We start from the raw sequence: 16,890 nt of genomic DNA, 5'->3' as shown, positions 1-16,890 counted from the left end.
AGATTCTATTAATTTCATTAAATATTACAAAATACAATTATTGAAAAATTGGTTTAAAAGTGTTGTGTAGAAATTTGTTGTAATATGAAATAAATTACAAAGAAATTCAAATATTTTAAATTAATCGAAAGATTAACAAATTTTCAGGAAATGGAATTTATTTTTATTTTTCCAATAATTTTAATTAAATTCATTATTTTCCAATTTAATAAAGTCGTAATACATTTTTTTTAGAATTAAATTACTAAAGAGCTAAATGTTAGTAAATACTGCGAATGGAATAATGTCTTAAATAATATTCAATAATTCACTTTCAAATTTGGAATATTTCAGAAACTCTGACTTTTTTAGTTAACATGACATTTAGTTGAAAAATAAATATGAATATTTTATTGCTATGGCTAAAATTGTGTAATTTAGAGCGTTATCACATATAAATTATTGATACATTATATGCAATTATGACTCATTATTTATCGTTTAAACGATGTAGTTTGATTATTGTCCTATATTTATATGATAATGGAAATATTAATGTATAAAAATGCTAAGATTCATTGTATATGAAAATATATCTTTGTTATAAATGACAATATCGTTTGAAATTTTTGACTGAACTATTGAGGAAAGTCAAAATTTTAAGTTAATTATATAATTATATTATCCTATGAATTATTTTCCTATTAATTATATTCCTATTTAATTATTTCAATTACTTAAATGTATTTGGATTGCCAAGCATCCGGCCGTTAAAGCATTCTTTTCTACACTATTCCATATAGTGCTCATGAATAAAGTGTAGCATAGTATTCCAGTTAAAAATATACGGGCTACATTGAGCCCAATGCTTGCGCCTATAGATGCAATGGAACAATCCAATCCCATAGACCAAACGAGTGGTACAATTAATATACAACCAAACAGTAAATACCACAATCGTTGACGACGAATATTCTTCAATGAGGTCTCACATGTATGTAGAGCTTCTTTTAGTGAGTCTTTAATATCTACATTAATTTTTTGAGACTCGCCTAAACGAATAAAGATGTAAGATGTATTTACAATTCATGAAAGTTAACAAAAAATTGCACATCTTAACTTACCAACATTGAACTTCAAACTTGCCATTATAGCTTCATGATCAGAGTAACTAAAATTTTTGTGAGGTACACGTTTTGGGAAAGGATGTTCAAAATTGATCACCTCTATCTGTAAATAGTATATTGTTAATAATATACTCGAATAGTAAGTAGTATATATTCCGTAAAAATGATTTAAAATACTTTATAATTCTTTGAACCCAGGTACAAAATGTGATCTATACGTTTTCCTTCTGGTAATTTTCTTGCAAGTTTTGAACCAGTATAACTGTTATTGGCACACTCGTTGGTCCCTGAATTACTTAAATTATTTGAGCAAGCATCTGTTAAACCAGCAACACCACATATGAGCCTATAAGCTAAATCTCCTGGTTCTGTATTAAGGTCACCTGCTAATATCGCAGAATCAGCATCACCACAAGTCATCCTAATAAACTGGGCAGTATCAAATGCTTGTAAAACTCTATGTGCTGCATACTCATCATTATATCTACTGTATTCTGCATGTAACTAAAATATTAAATGCCTTATGATTTATTAACTCTTTAAAGAATGTATAAGTAAAATATGAAGGTTCCAGCAAGTAAACTTACATGTGCAATATAAATATTAATATTCATATCGTGAACTTTAAGTCTGCAAAGTCCGATACCTTTTCCACCAAACCAATCTCCGTGATGTATTTTGTGCACATAACCATTCATTGGCCATTTGTGAAACATTACATCTTGAATAGGATATCGCGATAAGATACAAATTCCTGATCCAAAGACACCACTAAAATGTATTCAAAGAATTTAAAATGTAGTTAAAAAAAAATCAATATAATTTAATATTGCATATTGTTAAGTTACCTATGAAAATAATGTGAATAAGCCAGTTGTTCTTGTGTTTTAGCTTTCAACATTTTAAAATCTCTAACAGACCATACTTCTTGTAAGCAAATAATATCATAATTTTCAACAGCAAATTTCTCTCCAATTGCTTCCATACGAGCTTTTCTATTTTGAGAAACATATGGTATGCCCCTACAATAGATAATGTATTAAACAGACAAATATGTTAGTTGTACTTATATATAATAATGATAGAAAATTATCGTAAAAATACTTAAATTAAATGCATATATATAAACTGTTAAAATTAGTGTTTATTATATTAGTCAAATAAAAACTTACCAACAATTTAAATCTAAAATATTTAATGATACTTCGTTTGTCATCGTTTACGAATTGTTGGCTACAGAGTAATGTCCAGATATTTTTCTGGAGAACTGATATGTATGTATTTATTAATCTAAATAGTTCTTATCGAAGACTCACCATCACCACACTATATACACTTGTAGTTACTAATAATTCCATCGAAAATTTCTTAAGAAAATGTTCTTTATTCGAAATCTAAACCATTCAACCTAAACTATCAGTGACCACAAGAGTACTTTCATGTCAAGTTGTGTCAAGTATTTTGCTATGATGACAGAATTGTCGGAATCTTTGATGTTCGTATCTTTGTTAGGGCCGGCTCTAAACAAATTAGATTGGTGGTTCTTAATGATAACCTTGTCTAATTGTTAGACATGTTCGCGGTAAAGCAATTCATTTTAGTAGAATTTTCTAAATGGGGCTCCGTAGTTCCTAGGTCCAGGACTGTATTGTATCAGTGGTGCCATCGGTACAGCGCGAATAATGGGAAGTATTGTTATTGTCACTACAAACTTGGGTTTGGGCCGTTTCGGGCGTCTTGGGTGTTTATAGTGAATAGACAAAAAATAATAGACAAAAATGTATGGTCCTTCTATTTTCTTGCATTGTTCATTTCCTAATTGACTTAATTTAAGAATTTTTTAGCGCTAGGAAAGATAACACATTAGAGAAAGTGAGAACCAAGCAAAATCCAGAAAACATAAAGGATAGATTTACTACTACGCTGAACTATTTGTACATATATGTATAGAGCTTGAGTATTGTTGATAGGATAATCATAATCACCCTTTGTTTTCCAGTTCGAGGGTGGGGTGGAGTGTTAGAGTTGCGATTCTATGCATTCACGGCACAATTTTACGCGTTATTGCATGGAAATGTATTAACTATATTGTGGGACATTTGAAAACTATTTTATTTTTTCATAGAAAAATACAAGTTTCTAGCATATTTAAGTTTCGAGACAGATAACCTCTCTGGAGGTAAGTAATTAATGTAAAAGTGACAATTAACTTTTACCATCTCTGCTTATGTCACTCTTTATATTTAATTCTTAATTTCAAATTTTAGAAATATTTTTCAGTAACCATTTGTACAAAATCAATGCCATTTGTCAATACCACTTTTAATTTGATATAGCTGTTAACAATGTATAAATTATTGTTTCTTTTATGTAGGTTTACTTTTAGATTGAAATGGCTACCGACAAAGTAACTTTGGGTGATGCTTTATCTAATGTTGATGTGCTCGATGAATTTACATTACCAGATGAGCAACCATGTATCGAAGCACAACCATGTTCTGTAGTGTACCAAGCCAATTTTGATACTAATTTTGAAGACAGAAATGGTTTTGTTACAGGAATTGCTAAATACATTGAAGAAGCTACAGTTCATGCAAGTTTGGTATGCATCTATAACTAGCATTTATTTTATTCTTTGTTATTATATTTAAAAATATAATTATTATTGCCTTAATTTTGAAGAATGAATTATTGGAAGAAGGTTTGAAACATGCTGTAATGCTATACACATGGAGATGTTGTTCTCGTGCGATTCCTCAACCAAAATCTAATGAACAACCAAATAGAGTAGAAATTTATGAAAAGACAGTGGAAGTACTAGCACCAGAAGTAAACAAGTTATTAAATTTTATGTATTTCCAAGTGAGTATTTAATCATTTTACCTTCCTTGTGTGAAAATTTGCATACATCTATGGAATAATATGGTACTATTTTTTTAGAGAAAGGCAATTGAAAGGTTTTCTGGAGAAGTGAAACGTTTGTGTCATCATGAGAAAAGGAAAGACTTTGTTTCTGAAGCATATTTGCTTACTTTAGGAAAATTTATTAATATGTTTGCAGTTTTAGATGAACTGAAGAATATGAAATCAAGTGTAAAAAATGATTATTCAACATACAGAAGGTAACTTTAATCTTATCAATCCACTTATTGGAGTAAATTTGTTAGACTTGTAAATATGTTTATTCTCTCATTTCAGAGCTGCTCAATTTCTTAAAGTCATGTCTGACTCTCAGACATTACAAGAATCACAAAACTTATCGATGTTTTTAGCTACACAAAATAAAATTCGCGATACTGTAAAAGAAAATTTGGAAAAAATTGCGGGATACGAAGAGTTACTTGCAGATGTTGTTAATATATGCGTTCATATGTTTGAGACTAAGATGTACTTGACACCAAATGAAAAGCATATGTTGGTAAAAGTTATGGGATTTGGCTTATTCTTAATGGACAGTGAACTATGCAATATCAATAAACTAGATCAAAAAAAGAAATTAAAATTAGACAGAATCGATCGAATCTTTAAAAATTTAGAAGTAGTACCGTTATTCGGTGATATGCAAATCGCGCCGTTTAATTACATCAAACGGTCTAAACACTTTGATTCATCAAGGTGGCCATTGTCTTCGTCATCAAATAGTATAAGTCCACAAGCAGATCTTATGGTACACCTTCCACAAATCAGGGAAGATCATGTAAAATACATTAGCGAATTAGCGAGATACAGTAATGAAGTAACTACAACATACAAAGAATGTGGAAGTGATGCAGAAAATCGAGAAACTGCTGAATTAGCATTACGTGGATTGCAATTACTTTCCCAATGGACAAGCGTGGTAACAGAACTTTATAGTTGGAAACTTCTCCACCCCACTGATCATCACATGAATAAGGAATGTCCACAAGAAGCTGAAGAATACGAAAGGGCAACACGTTACAATTACACAGATGAAGAAAAATTTGCTCTAATAGAAGTTATTGCGATGATTAAGGGATTGCAAGTATTAATGGCGCGTATGGAAACTGTATTTATCGATGCGATACGTAGAAATATATACGCGGAATTACAAGATTTCGTACAGCTGGCTCTCCGTGAACCACTGCGTAAGGCGATAAAAAATAAAAAAGATTTAATTAGAAGTATAATTGTATCTGTAAGGGAAACTTGTGCAGATTGGCATTTTGGAGTAGAACCATTAGGGGATCCTGCATTAAAAGGAAAAAAGGATCCTGATAATGGATTTGGTATAAAGGTACCACGAAGAAACGTTGGACCTTCTTCAACGCAACTTTACATGGTTCGTACTATGTTAGAATCATTAATTGCCGATAAGAGCGGTGGTAAACGTACTTTGAGAAAAGACATCGATGGCCAATACCTTGTACAAATTGATCAGTTCCATAAAACTAGTTTTTATTGGAGCTATCTTTTAAATTTTAGTGAATCATTACAAGATTGTTGTGATTTATCTCAATTATGGTACAGAGAATTTTATCTAGAAATGACCATGGGCCGAAAAATACAGAAATGCCAAGTACGTCATCAGCATAACGAAGAATGCAGCGACTTGATCACCATGGAGAAACGTATTCAGTTTCCTATCGAGATGTCTATGCCGTGGATACTAACCGATCACATATTGCGAAGCAAAGAACCATCAATGATGGAATATGTTTTATATCCACTTGATTTGTACAATGATAGCGCGTTATATGCTCTGACAATATTTCGTAAACAATTTCTTTATGATGAAGTGGAAGCTGAGGTGAATTTGTGTTTTGATCAGTTCGTTTACAAGCTTAGTGAACAAATTTTTGCTCATTATAAGCAACTAGCTGCAAGTATATTGTTAGACAAAAGGTTCCGAGTAGAGTGCGTTGCTCAAGGAGCCTATTTACTCGCATATCCGCGCGCTAATAGATACGAAACTTTACTAAAACAAAGACATGTTCAGTTATTGGGACGTAGTATTGATTTGAACAAGTTAATTACCCAACGTATTAATGCAGATATGCAAAAATCGTTAGATTTAGCAATTAGTAAATTTGAATCTGGAGATATTACAGGCGTTGTGGAATTAGAAGGACTTCTACAAGTTAATCGTCTTACTCATAAACTTTTAAGTAAATGGCTTGCCTTGGATGAATACGACGCAATGTTTCGAGAAGCAAATCATAACGTTCTAGCTCCATACGGAAGAATTACACTTCATGTGTTTTGGGAGCTAAATTACGACTTTCTACCAAATTATTGTTATAATGCAGCAACAAATAGGTTTGTAAAATGTCGTGGACTTCAATTCGTGCAACCAGTACACAGAGATAAGCCTCCACAAATGTCTCATCACTATCTCTGGGGAAGTAAACAATTGAACTTAGCATATAGTACACAATATGGCCAATATTCTGGGTTTGTTGGCCCACAACATTTCCGTACGATGTGTAAACTTCTTGGATATCAAGGTATCGCAGTAGTAATGGAAGAACTTTTAAAAATTGTAAAGTCTTTAATTCAAGGAAGTTTACATCAATTCACTAAGACCTTAATGGAAGCTATGCCAAAAGTCTGTAAATTGCCAAGATATGATTACGGATCTCCGGGTGTTCTTGGATATTATCATGCCCAATTAAACGACATTGTGCAATATCCTGATGCAAAAACTGAGCTTTTTCATAATTTTCGCGAGTTTGGTAACACAATTTTGTTCTGTCTTTTAATGGAACAAGCTTTATCACAAGAAGAAGTTTGTGATCTATTACACGCAGCGCCATTTCAAAATATATTACCTCGTCCTTACTGTAAAGAGGGCGAGAAACCGGAAACCAAACAGAAACGACTCGAAGCTAAATATGCAGCCTTACAAATTGTTCCGAATGTAGATAAACTGGGTACAGCTAAGCAAGCAATGATTGCCAGAGAGGGTGATTTATTAACACGAGAACGGCTGTGTTGCGGTTTATCAATATTTGATGTGGTACTCGGTAGATTACGCAGTTTCTTAGATGATCCTATTTGGGTTGGCCCACCTCCTGCAAACGGAGTAATGAATGTTGATGAATGCACAGAATTTCATAGATTATGGAGCGCATTACAATTCGTGTATTGTATTCCTGTTGGAGAAACAGAATTTACTGTTGAGTTAGTATTATAATTGGACTTTTGCTTCTAACTGAAATAGAACAGAAAACTGTGTAACATTATTTTTGTTATAGGGAATTATTTGGCGAAGGCTTACATTGGGCTGGATGTGCTATGATAGTATTACTTGGCCAACAGAGGCGATTCGAGGCTCTTGATTTCTGTTATCACATTCTAAGAGTACAACGCGTAGATGGTAAAGATGAAAATGTTAAAGGAATTGTAAGTATTTATGTGTAAATGGTATTTAGTTTTGTTAATATATATAAATAATGAATTTTCTTCGGTCGTATTAAACAGCATTTAAAAAGAATGGTGGATAGAATCAGAAGATTCCAAGTATTAAATTCTCAAATTTTTGCTGTATTAAATAAGTATTTGAAGAGTGGAGACGGTGATGCAACAAGCGTTGAACATGTTCGATGTTTTCCGCCTCCTATTCATCCTTCGCTTGCTCATGCACAGCAGCAACATTATCACACGCCAGAATACTTGCGTCAAATGAATCATCAGTAAAGTAATGTTACAAGTAAGCATATTTGTAATTTAATATAATAAAAGCTGAGTCTTACTTTTTAAATAACTCGTATTTCGGAGTAGTAATCTAATGTGAAATGTAATAATATTTTAATTAAATTATTTGAAGTTAAGAACACATTCTACATTTAAGTTTCTGGTGTATAATAAAACTTTTATTACTTTATTACTTATCTACTTAGTTTCGGGAGATTATAGAGAAGCATTTAAAATTCGAATTATTTATTTCTATACCAAGTTTCAGATTTTTATATTAAATGTTATGGAATATCAGTATTATTTATTATAACTTAATAGTAAATATAATTTAAATCTCACGATGTAATGTGAGATTTTTAATCGTGAAATGTAAAGTACGAAAAGTGTAAAACGTTTGTAATCGCAGTGATAAAAATGCAATTAATTATTATCGTTATTTAAGAAATCTCTTGTTTATAAACCTACATAATAAACTTCGATTATTGTTTTAAGAACAGCAAGAATTGTATGATAAATAACTTACTGTAAATTACAAAATGTACAATGCAATGGTTAAACATTAGTGTTTCACAACGCGTACTTTATAATAGTTTTAGAGAGATAGACAAAACGCTCAAATTTGTGATTCTGTACTTGTTTTCGATCTATGTAAAGTTTACTATAAAATTTTGACAATGAAATTTAAATCCTGATTACCATGGTTTATACAAATTTAATATACAGTTTTATTAAATAACGCTATTTATATCAAATTTTATTCATATATTTAAGCAAATATAATACAGTGTTCAATTTTTCATTGTATGGTCAATATATGTATGGTATTTAAGTCATCGATTAAGATGAAACTTGTATATGGAAACATGTTATCTAATCATCACTTGTGAATCAGTGTTCAATATTTCATGAACAATACATTCGACAACTTTCTATGTATAATTACATTTAAAATTATAATTTTAATAATAAATATACAACATTTCACATAAATTATTAGTTTTATTTCTATATTAAAGGTCTGAAAAAAAGTTCGATGCATCATCAATTTTACTACTTGGAAGATTATGCTTTAATTGTTTCTGTTTTCCGCCTCTCACACGTTCGGCGACATTTAATGTTTCAAAATATTGTACATTCCAAAATTTGATATCATTATTGTGCGAAGAAGATGCAATTAATGTACCGTCGCTATTAACATCGAGAGTTTCAATGGAAAAGTTATGTTGTCCAGCTACTCCAAGATGATGATGAGGAAACAAGCTAGTAGCCCTACATAATAACATAATAAATACACATTAGTTTATTTAATACAATAAATTATATAATAAACAATAAACTAGAAGCATTGTCTAAAAATTTAGATTATTTCCTACCTAAGTATACCATCTTCTCCTCCTGTTATTACAACATTATCGGTAATCGGAACCATACAATTTATGCCTTTCTTAGTTACATTTGGAAACTCATCCGAGTGGAGACCAAATTCTCCCCAATTATATACATACATTTTTCCTTTACTCGTACCCGCCAAAATCTTTGTTTCATTTTTAAATATACCGAGACATGTTAATTCCTCTTCGTATTCTTCTGACTGTTGAAAACGTTTATTATACAAACGTGCATAATTAAATAATATGTAGTACTTATGGCCATTTACCTGTACATGCATCTTTTTTCCTGGAATATTGAATGTAGTAAGAGATCCATCTCCACTAGCACATACTAAATACTTTGCTTCTCTGTTTGTTACAATGGAACTTACATAATCTTCCATTTTTTTTAATGAAAATGCAGGTGCATTTCCTCTTTGTCTAAGATCCCATACTGAAAACATTTATGGCATAATAATACAATATATTGTAATACAATATTGGAAAAATAAAAATAAATGTAATTTTTTACATTTTACTACACCATCATCATCGCCTGTTGCAAACATGTGTGCTCCAATTACAGTCATTGTGTATATCGGTTCCCTGAAACGTAAATTAATTGTAAATCATATATAAACACTATCAAGAAAGAAACAACAAATGCCCATATTTGATTAAAAGAGGTATTTTTTTTATACATACTCGTGTGCATTTTCATATAACCTTGTTAACTTCTCAGTTTCTACATCTGTGAGCATTATAGACAAATCTTTGGCAGTCGAAAATAAAATTGTACCACTTTCATTAAACTCTATGTCACGACATGCTTTAAGGTGTAATTCTAAAGTAGACACAAGTTCCGTTTCTGTATTGCTATACTTGTACCTAGCATGTACAGAATTCATATATGTATTAAATTATCCATAATTATGCATAATACTATATGTAAATGTAAAATTTACAAGTAAACATCTCCTACGATACTAGCCACAGCAATCATATCTGAATTGGGATGAAAACATATATCTACTACGTGATCCTCTATTGTAATAGGTGGAGGATGATTTGTATGTGCATCTTTTGATCTAATTATTGCTTTTACTACTTCATCTTCTTCTTCATCTTCATTTAACAGAGCTGGTTCTGTGTCTGCACCTTTAATCATGACGAAGAAATGATTTTTTGGAATTTTATAATTAATTATAAAGGTAAAACATACCCGCATAAGTGGAAACCTGATTATTATTTGAATTAGAACCTTCGGCATTATCATTTTCTGAATCGGAGTCATCGATATTGCGCACAGTATCGTCACTGCCTATGGTTGCTTGCATACTATCATCACTCTCCCAACTATCGTCACTATCATCACTGTCTTGACTATCATCGATATCATCACTGTCTCGAGTAAAACTATCTGTAAATTATTTATCAATTAGGTACTCGTTGTACAATTATTTACAATAAGTACAAAAATACACAAACCGCCTTGTATACATGAACAAATCATAAAGTAAACTATTTAATTAACTTTTATCAATTGATCCTTTTACATTGCCAGTTACTTTCATTTAAATTAATGTACCTATTAACTTTTCCTTGTTAAAATGCATGTTTGAAAGATACAAAATAGCCTGTGACTTCTAACACCTCTTATCGTAGACTACATTTACAAACTTCCGTGTTATATGTTAGGCTGTTCTGTTAGTGTTATACTGGTTAATGGTTATACACCGTATACACGCCACGTGAACCAGTGAAAATAAAAATTTCATGGCGAATTCTCAAAATAGCTACAACTCTCCATTTACATATAACCAAATGTACGCGAAATATGAATTCACCGAAATCTAATGAGAAGTATCTACCATAATTTTTATTAAAGTTGTTCTCGTATAGATTTAGATATAATAAATATTTTCCAAATAGAGATCGTAGGTTCGCTTTTTTGAGTCTATGGTTCAATTTTCATGTAAATAATAAAGCTACCAAGCCTTTTACTATAGAGCGCGACACTATATGCAACATTGGTTCCACCATTCGGTTTCCCATCTAGACTGGAACAATTAGAGTGATTAAAGTAAATTAAAGTATGTAGCATGGTGGAGTGTACCATGGCGCTACATAGTTCAAGAAAAATATATTTTCATAAGTTGTAAAAACAATTGTTGTGTGTAGCCATTTATGCTCGAATATTTTTAACATGGAGACACGAACAAACGAGATTTTAACAACAGGCTCGATAGCAACGGTTAAAGAAGAACCACACGACCAAACTGGCGCGAAGCAAGAGATGCCACAATCTCAAGTACAGGGCGTTTGCATTGAGGAAGAGTGTGAACAACGTATCGAGTGCACAACCGAGAGCCAGGAAAATGAAACGCGTACATTTTTATCGAAATGTGTATTCTGTGGAAAAACATTCGTTTTTGGTGATGAACCAAAACTTCTCGAGTGTTTACATGCAGCATGTTCTGCATGTGTCAACAGTAAACTGAGCGATCACAATACATCGGTCGACGTGGATGTTTTGTGTAAGTCTATCGAAATAGTTTCGCTTTTAGTATTTACATAATAATATTTAAAAAAGGTTTTATATATGTATTTTACTTGTAAACAAACGAACAAAGACTCTTTCATTCTTTCCAGCAAACTGTTTATTTTAAACAGTCTCATTTTCCTTATAAAAGTTTAAGTGCATATATATTGTTACAGTGGAAAGCAATGTTATTGCTTGTCAAATTTGTAATGTTACTACTCAAGCAGACAATTTAATAGAGAACAGGTTTCTCTCAAAGTTTATAGAGGAAGATAGTAGCCCAGGTACCGACGACGAATCTAAAGAAACAGAAGAAGAAAAGAAGTGTACCAGCTGTCATGATAATGCTAATGCTACCAGTTGGTGTGTAGAGTGCGAAGAATTTATCTGTCAGAACTGTGTTATGGTAAACAAACTATGATATTATTATATATTTGTTATCTTTGACAAGTAATTAGGAATTATTTTGAATTTTTTATTCTTTAAGGCACATCAAAGATTAAAAATAACAAAAGATCATACTATTAAACCAAAGGATGAAGTTGCCAATGATAGAGATAATGTTAAAAAAAACAACAAAAAGATACCTGGCTATTTATTTTGTATAATTCATTCACACGAACAGTTGTCTTTATTTTGTCAAACATGTGATAAACTTACTTGTAGGGACTGTCAGTTAAGCGAACATAGAGATCATAAGTACAAATTTATTCATGAAATTGCTGCCGAAACACGTGCTTCTGTATCAACTTTACTTAAAGAAGTCAGGTAATTGTACTACCTTTTTATTTTATTCTTATTAATTTCGCTTTCAAATACCGATACCATTTATCTTTAAATTTCAATGTATTTGTGTGTTTAGTTACAAACGAGTTTTATTAAAAAGCGCAATGAAAGTTATAGAAGATAGGCAAGTTCTTATTCTGGAAAAGAAAAAAAATTTAGTACAAGATATAACGCAAATGGTGGTGCAGTAAGTAGTTGTTAGCTTTATATACAAAGTTGTCCAACAATCAAGCAGTCTCGCTTGATTTATGAAACTTTGCTCTGCAGGTTAACAAACGCAATTAATACACGGGGAAAGCAATTAGTTATGCGCTTGAACGAAGTGTGCGATCAAAAGCAAAACACACTTAATGAGAAAAAAGTTGCTTTAGACCAATTATCAAAGCTTACAGATCATTGCATCCAATTTGTGACTCATGCCTTAAAGAAGGGTTCAGACATGGAATTACTTTACAGTAAAAAGTATGTATTTAGTTTCAGTTATGATAATGTTAACGTGTTTGCAATTTATTTTACAATGGTGTATTTACAGATCTGTTACGAGTCATTTGCAAAGAATAAAGAGCAGACGAGCTGACATTCCAAACCCAGAAATACCTGTTAGAATACATTTATCTTTGGAAAAAGTACCAGATTTGATAAAAGGTTAAATTAATATAAATAGGTGCTTAATTATGTTATTCAATATAGGAATTTTATGGTATTCCTATAAACTAGGATTAGTTTATTCTCTTAATCGTAATAATGCAATAACGCATTTTATAAAATTAAATATTTCTTTTTAATTTTTTAGTGGTCTCATCAATTGGAGCCATAGTTGTGGATGGTAGAGTATATCCTTCGATTTCTCCATTGGCTGGGATAAGTACACCATCTATGTCGTACAATGAATCTCAATCAGATCAGAAACAAACAACTAATTTATCAAATGCGCCCATGGATGGTTCTCCCATAGCTGCACAAATACCTCCTACGACGCAGCAATCAAATAATATACAACAAAATTCCTATCAACAAGTGCCTCTTCATTTAACGCCTCAACAACAACAAACCGTGCCACAACAACAGCAGCAACAATCGCAGCAGCAGCAGCAGCAAGCGCAGCAACAGCAACAAGCGCAATCGCAAAATTACATGCAACATTATACTATGACTAATATGCCGCCTCGATCGTCACCGCAGGGTCATCAATCACAGGCACATCAACCACGTGTGCCATACACAGTTAACTTTAACAGTAGACTACAGCAACCATTAATGATGCAGCAACGTCCATTGGGAAGTTGTCATCAACAAGTAACGTCATCTACGCATCCTCATCAGCAAGTTCATATAGATCAACTTGGACAAAATACAAGTTTACGTGGGCTTCTTGCACATAATCCTCCTCCCTACCGACCTTCTACAAATCATGTACCATATCGGTTGCCACCCTATAGGTATCCTTCGAGTAATTCTCAACGACCGGGACCGCAACATCCGTATCAACCGACAAATACATCTATGGTATCTGGAATAAGACTTCAACAATGTAATCCAGGTTCTCCGTCTGCGCAGCATTTAAATTATCCTGTGCCGCAACCCGGTACAGCTCGTTGGCACATACCCCAAAATGTTAATCCCTGTCTTCCTTATTATCCTTCTCGCCATCAACCCACTCCTCCAATGCCAGTTCCTATCAATGATACTTATAAAATAACACTAAAAAATCAACAATCAAACGTCAATCAAAAATACAATACACAAACAAATACTGCTCCCGATAATCCGATACCCCAATCGCAAAGTTCTGTATCCGTTGGTCATACAGTCAGCTCATCGGTACCTAAAACACCTAGTCCTGTGCCTCCTGGAAAATCGGATGAAACAGAAAAGAGTTTGGACAAGTTTTGCCAAAAATCTTTAAACGATTTAATGCTTACTATTGCAAAATTAGATAGTAATGGAATCGTAGTAATACCAGAAGCCCAACGAAATCAATTGGATTCTGCTCAAGTAGATAGTTCAACCGATGAGGGAATGAATCCAATGGCTGAAAATTCATCAGGTACTATAATATCTTAAATAAATAATTAGTGATTCGCGCTATTCTAAACGTTCTAAATTAATTTTCTAGTGCTAATATGTAATTAACACCTCAAATATTTTTAGAAGAACTATGATAGATAATGCTAAAGTGATAAATGCACGTACATAATTATATGTTCACTAGATAATTCAAAAAATGCTGCAGCATCCATGACAAAGGATGATCCTAACGAGGACTGGTGTGCAGTATGCATGGATGGAGGAGATGCAGTACTTTGTTGTGATAAATGCCCAAAAGTCTTCCACTTATATTGTCATATTCCTAGCTTAAAATCGTTCCCCGAGTAAGTAAAGAAAGAGTATAATTTACATGAAATATGTTCTCTAATTGTAAATATTATAATAAACATTTTTTTTGTTTATTAGTGAAAGCGAAACTTGGCAATGTATGTTATGTACAAACGTACTCGATTGCTCAGACGAATCATTAGGAGAAAAAAGGCCAAACACAATGAGTATGAAAGAGTTACGAATCGCACAAAGAATTGTGCTGGAACTTTATTGTCAACACGAGCAAAGTTTACCTTTCCGTGAAGTTGTTTCTAACGAAGTAAGTTTATCGTACAGAATATATTTACACGTGTTAAAAATTTAAGAAATACAAAAGTAATTAATTATTTCATTTGTTATTAATAGATAGTTGATTATCATCGTATTATAAAGAAACCAATTGCATTAGACGTAATTAGAGATAAATTAAAGCCTGAGCACCCGAATCATTACACGGATTTAAGGCAAGTTATGGCGGACATCAGATTAATGTTCAAGAATGCTTTTACATACAACCCAGTAAGTTTTGTTATAAAGCTCATAATTACGTTTAATATTTACACCGACAAGATTATTTACTCGCGTAATTTTCTTCTATTTAGGTTGAATCACAAGTGTACCAAGAAGCTCGTAATTTAGAAGAATTTTTTGAGAAACTCTTGCTAAAATGGGCGCCAAACTATGCTTACGACGATCCTTTTCTTTCTGCTGATAAAGATGAAGACGAGGAAGTGTTCCCGCCTAATAGAAAATACCGTCGCATAGTGACCGACTAATCTTTTCACAACTAACCACTTGAAGGAGTATGTTATTTTTAAAACACATAGTAGAATTCTACTTGAAAGCAGTCCATCAACATATCTTATTTACATTAAATATTGCTTTTCGTGTTTAATAAATTTATGTAGTACATTATAAATGTTTTAAAAATACTAACGAAACAATTGCACTCAGTAAAGACATTTATAATTGTAGTATAATATTTGTTTAGATGTCTTGTTTAATAGAAGAAATTTGACATTCAACTGCATGAATTTATAAATTAACGGTGAATGTATTTTTATTGATAATTTTTGTCCATAAAATAACTGTTGGTATTATTGATGAATTCGTTATGAAGTCGATTTCTGAAATACTTATCATTGAGTTGTACATTTCAATGAATTATTAACGAATAATTATATTAGTTATACAATGAAGTATTTCAGTAAATACACAAGTATATTTTTTAGAAAGTATTACGACCTTATACTATGCATAATATCATTCTAATAAAATTAAATTCTATAGTCTAAACGTTGTATTACTTGTTGATAGAATGTTATAGTTGACTATGTTATAAAAAACATTGATTGAACAATTTATGAACTGATATCACCTTCATATATTTTTTTGAAGGAAATCATTAATTCTTTCATACAATACTCTGAAATATGCATGGTATTTAACAATCGAATACATAATTGATTGTTGCGAGATAATGTATCGAACGGATTACATTAATGGTCCGATTTCATAGTTACTTTATTCTTTTACATTTACGATTTTGTTTAAATTAAGATATTTTAATCCTATCGCATTTACTTAATAGCACTCGAATGTAGGGAACTTGTCAGATATGCATTGAATTAAATATATACACTATACAAAAATGAATCAGTTTCGCAAAGGAATGTTAACTTAAATTTTTAAGATCCTTTTGCTTTCTATGCAATTGTAATTTGCAACAAAAAATGTATAAGACAAATTAGTTGTGTCACTTTTTACATAATAAAATGAAATTAATGTTTTAAAATGCTATTGTGTAATAAATAAAAGACCATTACATATCATGAAATAAATAAACTTGTAACAAAATAAAAGTAATATATGTATAAAAATATGTATTATAAATTCAATTATTTGAAGGGTATAACCTTACTTTTTCAAATGTAACGTATAACCACGTGTCTTTATGTAATGTTATCATTGGTTGGCGTTTTTATCAGTAACCAATCGGTGTATTGTTCGCAGCCAGGTTTAGTTGGGTAAATCCTTTGTAATGTATATATCATTTTTGAACTGTCAAACG

The 16,890-nt window shown here is 31.6% G+C and overlaps 4 protein-coding genes across 13 annotated transcripts; 2 read left to right on the top strand and 2 right to left on the bottom strand.

Moving 5' to 3' along the window:
* Window positions 1–708: 708 nt before the first annotated feature.
* On the bottom strand, window positions 709–2,638 carry LOC128874700 (putative neutral sphingomyelinase). Of its 2 annotated transcripts, XM_054119673.1 has the most exons (7): window positions 2,279–2,638; window positions 1,955–2,128; window positions 1,694–1,877; window positions 1,490–1,610; window positions 1,284–1,423; window positions 1,104–1,209; window positions 709–1,031 (listed from the first exon to the last, which is right to left on the bottom strand). In XM_054119673.1, exons 1-7 carry the CDS (start codon window positions 2,320–2,322, stop codon window positions 709–711), a joined length of 1,092 nt encoding a protein of 363 aa, XP_053975648.1. In that variant the 5' UTR covers window positions 2,323–2,638. The 2 variants fall into 2 exon arrangements, with proteins under 2 accessions (XP_053975648.1, XP_053975647.1); XM_054119672.1 differs by having other exon boundaries at window positions 1,284–1,610.
* A 156-nt stretch (window positions 2,639–2,794) lies between these two features.
* Window positions 2,795–8,918, top strand: LOC128874697 (cytoplasmic FMR1-interacting protein). Of its 6 annotated transcripts, none has more exons than XM_054119661.1 (8): window positions 2,795–3,285; window positions 3,481–3,708; window positions 3,789–3,968; window positions 4,047–4,228; window positions 4,305–7,247; window positions 7,322–7,469; window positions 7,548–7,776; window positions 8,780–8,918. In XM_054119661.1, exons 2-7 carry the CDS (start codon window positions 3,499–3,501, stop codon window positions 7,761–7,763), a joined length of 3,879 nt encoding a protein of 1,292 aa, XP_053975636.1. In that variant the 5' UTR covers window positions 2,795–3,285; window positions 3,481–3,498; the 3' UTR covers window positions 7,764–7,776; window positions 8,780–8,918. The 6 variants fall into 6 exon arrangements, with proteins under 6 accessions (XP_053975636.1, XP_053975635.1, XP_053975634.1 ...); XM_054119660.1 differs by lacking the exon at window positions 8,780–8,918 and having other exon boundaries at window positions 2,795–2,886; window positions 3,106–3,285; window positions 7,548–8,556; XM_054119659.1 differs by lacking the exon at window positions 8,780–8,918 and having other exon boundaries at window positions 2,795–2,978; window positions 3,106–3,285; window positions 7,548–8,556.
* On the bottom strand, window positions 8,698–10,923 carry LOC128874699 (WD repeat-containing protein 55 homolog). 3 transcript variants are annotated; one of them, XM_054119669.1, is made up of 8 exons: window positions 10,668–10,923; window positions 10,356–10,553; window positions 10,099–10,291; window positions 9,839–10,021; window positions 9,666–9,739; window positions 9,421–9,587; window positions 9,137–9,354; window positions 8,698–9,032 (listed from the first exon to the last, which is right to left on the bottom strand). In XM_054119669.1, exons 1-8 carry the CDS (start codon window positions 10,705–10,707, stop codon window positions 8,774–8,776), a joined length of 1,332 nt encoding a protein of 443 aa, XP_053975644.1. In that variant the 5' UTR covers window positions 10,708–10,923; the 3' UTR covers window positions 8,698–8,773. The 3 variants fall into 3 exon arrangements, with proteins under 3 accessions (XP_053975644.1, XP_053975646.1, XP_053975645.1); XM_054119671.1 differs by having other exon boundaries at window positions 10,622–10,921; XM_054119670.1 differs by having other exon boundaries at window positions 10,722–10,919.
* A 279-nt stretch (window positions 10,924–11,202) lies between these two features.
* Window positions 11,203–16,655, top strand: LOC128874905 (E3 ubiquitin-protein ligase TRIM33). 2 transcript variants are annotated; one of them, XM_054120063.1, is made up of 11 exons: window positions 11,203–11,670; window positions 11,852–12,081; window positions 12,163–12,443; window positions 12,538–12,648; window positions 12,729–12,923; window positions 12,994–13,106; window positions 13,255–14,508; window positions 14,695–14,833; window positions 14,916–15,099; window positions 15,186–15,338; window positions 15,422–16,655. In XM_054120063.1, exons 1-11 carry the CDS (start codon window positions 11,340–11,342, stop codon window positions 15,593–15,595), a joined length of 3,165 nt encoding a protein of 1,054 aa, XP_053976038.1. In that variant the 5' UTR covers window positions 11,203–11,339; the 3' UTR covers window positions 15,596–16,655. The 2 variants fall into 2 exon arrangements, with proteins under 2 accessions (XP_053976038.1, XP_053976037.1); XM_054120062.1 differs by having other exon boundaries at window positions 14,674–14,833; window positions 15,422–16,654.
* Window positions 16,656–16,890: the final 235 nt, after the last annotated feature.

The sequence above is a fragment of the Hylaeus volcanicus genome, chromosome 4 (genome assembly GCF_026283585.1).
Source record: "Hylaeus volcanicus isolate JK05 chromosome 4, UHH_iyHylVolc1.0_haploid, whole genome shotgun sequence".
Lineage (NCBI taxonomy): Eukaryota > Metazoa > Arthropoda > Insecta > Hymenoptera > Colletidae > Hylaeus > Hylaeus volcanicus.
The sequence above is the reverse complement of the archived record's forward strand: the minus strand, read 5'-3'. Positions and strand labels throughout refer to the sequence as shown.